The sequence below is a fragment of the Mus caroli genome, chromosome 1, assembly GCF_900094665.2.
Source record: "Mus caroli chromosome 1, CAROLI_EIJ_v1.1, whole genome shotgun sequence".
Taxonomy (NCBI): domain Eukaryota; kingdom Metazoa; phylum Chordata; class Mammalia; order Rodentia; family Muridae; genus Mus; species Mus caroli.
In genome coordinates this window covers 52,937,478-52,939,306 of record NC_034570.1, presented here as the reverse complement: position 1 = coordinate 52,939,306, position 1,829 = coordinate 52,937,478, and the positions used below count along the sequence as shown (strand labels likewise).

The 1,829-nt window shown below is 39.8% G+C and overlaps 1 protein-coding gene across 2 annotated transcripts in view; it reads left to right on the top strand.

The window, feature by feature from the left end:
• Positions 1–1,829, top strand: part of Als2 (alsin Rho guanine nucleotide exchange factor ALS2) — a 72,665-nt gene that overhangs the window by 16,173 nt on the left and 54,663 nt on the right. For both annotated transcript variants that reach the window (XM_029482838.1, XM_021164704.2), the window contains one exon: positions 819–896. In XM_029482838.1, the coding sequence (XP_029338698.1) occupies positions 877–896 (20 nt within the window). In that variant the 5' untranslated portion in view covers positions 819–876. The remainder of the gene's footprint in view (positions 1–818; positions 897–1,829) is intronic.

Sequence of the window (1,829 nt, the reverse complement as noted above, 5' to 3'; positions counted from 1 at the left end):
AGCCCTGGCTGTCCTAGAACTCACTTTGTAGACCAGGCTGGCCTCGAACTCAGAAATCCGCCTGCCTCTGCCTCCCGAGTGCTGGGATTAAAGGCGTGAGCCACCGCGCCCAGCTGGAATTTAAGTTTTTATATGTTCCAGAGTACTTAAAAAGTAACCTTAATATAGGTATTACCTTTCTATCACTGTGATGAAATACCATAACTATAGCAGCTTATAAAAGAACATGTTTAATTGGGCTTAGAGTGAATAAGGGCTGACAGCGAAGGCAGAGTGGCAGCAAGAGCTGAGGGCTCACATCTGGAGCTGCAAACAGAAGGTAGAGAGTGCATTGAATGCTGCTTGGCTCTTGAAACCTCAAAGCCTGCCCCAACAAGGCTACACCTCCCAATCCTTCCCAATTGGGGACCGAGGATTCACATAGATGGGGACATCGTTTGCGATCACCACAGTCTCTATGATTGTACTGAATATGTTGATTTGCAGATTGAATTCCTTCTTTATAATAATTTTTAAGAACCTGAAAAATCTGTTTCCTGGAACAGTTACCTTCCAGCCTTTTCTTCTTTGACATTGCATTTGATGGCCAGCAGGCGTTTACAAGCTCAGTGGGCAGGCTCAGTCTTGGTATTTGACTTTGAGTAGGCAGGGAATGAAATAGTTGAATAGTTTCTCTGAATACTTGTCACTCAGTGAATGTACACTTGTTAGAGGCCTGCCCTCCCTCTCCCCTCCACCTCCAGTCAAAGAGATAACAATGGCGGAGTATTCCAATGTCCTCCGCTTCTCTCTGTGCTTACCTAGTGTTCTCTATTTAGGTCTTGAGAGAGCTTTTGCTAATGGGATGGTTTGGTGATGGAGTACTCCTCCTGACCGATGGACTCAAAGAAGAAAAGGTAAAATCATTTTTTTTTTCTTCCTGTCCTTCTAGGAAAGCACAACAAACAACATGGTTGAAATCAATATTTTTTGAGTTTGATTTTCTTTTTAGTGGTATTAAGTAGAAGCACATGGTTGCATTTGTAATTGGTAGCTAAAGAGACAAAATTATTTAAATAAAGGTGAGTAGAGAAAAGTTGTTATTTTCTTATGCTTATAAAGGGATTTTATTATCTTGAAACTCTTGTAGACATCCTTTATTTTAAGTTTCAATCTGTACTTAGAAAACTACTCACAGAAGACTAAATTGTGGCTTTCCTTCCATAGATTGTTAAGCTCAGTTTTATTTTATTATTATTATTATTATTATTATTATTATTATTATTATTATTATTATTATTTTGAGATGGGTTTCTTTGTGTAGCCCTGGCTGTGCTGGAACTCTGTAGACCTGGCTGGCCTTCAGCTCAGATCCGCTTGCTTCAGCCTCCTTAGTCCTGAGATTAAAGGCATACGCTACCACTGTGCAGCTAGCTCTATTATAATTTAAGGAAATATTGTTTAGCAAAAGTAGAGACATTTAAAAAACTTTTCTGTTTCTACTAAAATAGAAAAATATGTGTTTGCTAGAAGCAAGCAAGCAAAAACATCATGTATAGCACACAACATTGATCATAGCACTTGTTAAACAGAGGCAATCAGATCTTTGAGTTTGGGGCCAGCCTGGTCTACATAGAGAGTTTCAGGCCAGCCAGAGCTACACATTGAGATCCTGTCTCAGTGGGAGGTGTGGAGAGAATTCTTCCTTAACAGTATAAGAAAAGCATAGAAGACTGTTGTCAGTTAGGAATTTGATTTTTTTTTTTTTTTTTTTTTTTTGGATTTTCGAGACAGGGTTTCTCTGTGTAGCCCTGGCTGTCCTGGCACTCACTCTGTAGACCAGGCTGGCC